At 49.7% G+C, this 1,173-nt stretch overlaps 1 protein-coding gene across 1 annotated transcript in view; it reads left to right on the top strand.

The window, feature by feature from the left end:
- The window catches only part of EAH_00059800 (hypothetical protein, conserved), a gene marked incomplete at both ends in the record, with an annotated part of 5,129 nt that extends 4,431 nt beyond the window's left edge, over positions 1–698 (top strand). The window contains one exon of the mRNA XM_013397135.1: positions 21–698. Within this exon, the coding sequence (XP_013252589.1) occupies positions 21–698 (678 nt within the window). The remainder of the gene's footprint in view (positions 1–20) is intronic.
- Between the last annotated feature and the right edge of the window lie 475 nt (positions 699–1,173).

The raw sequence follows: 1,173 nt of genomic DNA, 5'->3' as shown, positions 1-1,173 counted from the left end.
ATCCCTTTGTGGCGCTCGAGCTACAGCAGCAGCACCTGCAGCAGCAGCAGCAGCAGCAGCAGCAAGTGCTTCGTGCTGCTGCATGCAGCCGAGAGTTGCTTGGGGCTTCTTCGCATTACTTCTTGACCGCAGCTGCCAACGCCCAGCAGCAACAGCAGCACCAGCAGCAGCAGCAGGAGCAGCAGGGCTGCAGCATTTATGTTGCTGCAGATGCTGTTGCTGCTGGGGCATCTCCGTTTGCAGGGCCTTCTCTGCTGCAGTGTTTAGTGCAGCAAGGGTCTTCATTAGATTTACGTGAAGCTTTTGCTTCTTCTGTCTTTACTTTTATCATCACAACGACCCCACCACACGCCGTCGCTGACGTCCTCAGCAGCAGCAGCAGCAGCAGCAGCAGCAAGAGCAGGTACTGTTTGCTGTTTTCTGCAGCAGGTTTGGCTGGGGCGCAATTGAATGCTGCTCGAGTGCTGCAGCTGCTGGGAGGCTCTTTTGCTTCCTGGGCACTGCAGCAGCAGCAGCAGCAGCAGCAGCAGCGGTGGCAGCAGCTGCAGCAGCAGCAAAAAGATGATAAACAGGGATTGCTGCTGCTGTCTCTGCTTCCTACAGCATTTGTTTATTATCGTACAGAGCCACTGCAGCGCCGCAGGAGGCTTAGGAGACGCACACCACCGCAGCAGCAGCAGCAGCAGCAGCATCTGTAGGAGCGTTAACAAGGACGCTATAACAACAACAGGCAGAGAAGTTGCAGCTGCTGCAGCAACTACTGCAGCAGCAGCAGCAGCAGCAGCAGCTCAGTGCCATCATAAGACATCAATGCAGCAGGTGCAGGTGCAACAGCAGAAGCAACTGTAGCAGCAGCAGCTGCTGCAGCAACAACCGCAGCAGCAGCACCGGCGTGCAGCAACAGCAATATCAGCATCCGCAGCAGCAACAGCAGCAGCAGCGGCAGCAGCAGCAGCTGCTGCTGCTGCTGCGTTTGCTTGCGTTTAGGGCAAGCTACTGGTGGAGACAACTGCAACAAAATATTTTATTATTATTTATTATTATTTATTATTTATTATTATTACTGTAATTATTATTATTAATTGTTTATTATTATAATTATTACTAATTATTATTATTAATTATTAGTAGTATTATTAATTGCTATTATTATTATTATTATTATTATTATTA

The sequence above is a fragment of the Eimeria acervulina genome, genomic scaffold, assembly GCF_000499425.1.
Source record: "Eimeria acervulina Houghton genomic scaffold, Eah_scaff1438, whole genome shotgun sequence".
NCBI lineage: Eukaryota > Apicomplexa > Conoidasida > Eucoccidiorida > Eimeriidae > Eimeria > Eimeria acervulina.
The sequence above is the reverse complement of the archived record's forward strand: the minus strand, read 5'-3'. Positions and strand labels throughout refer to the sequence as shown.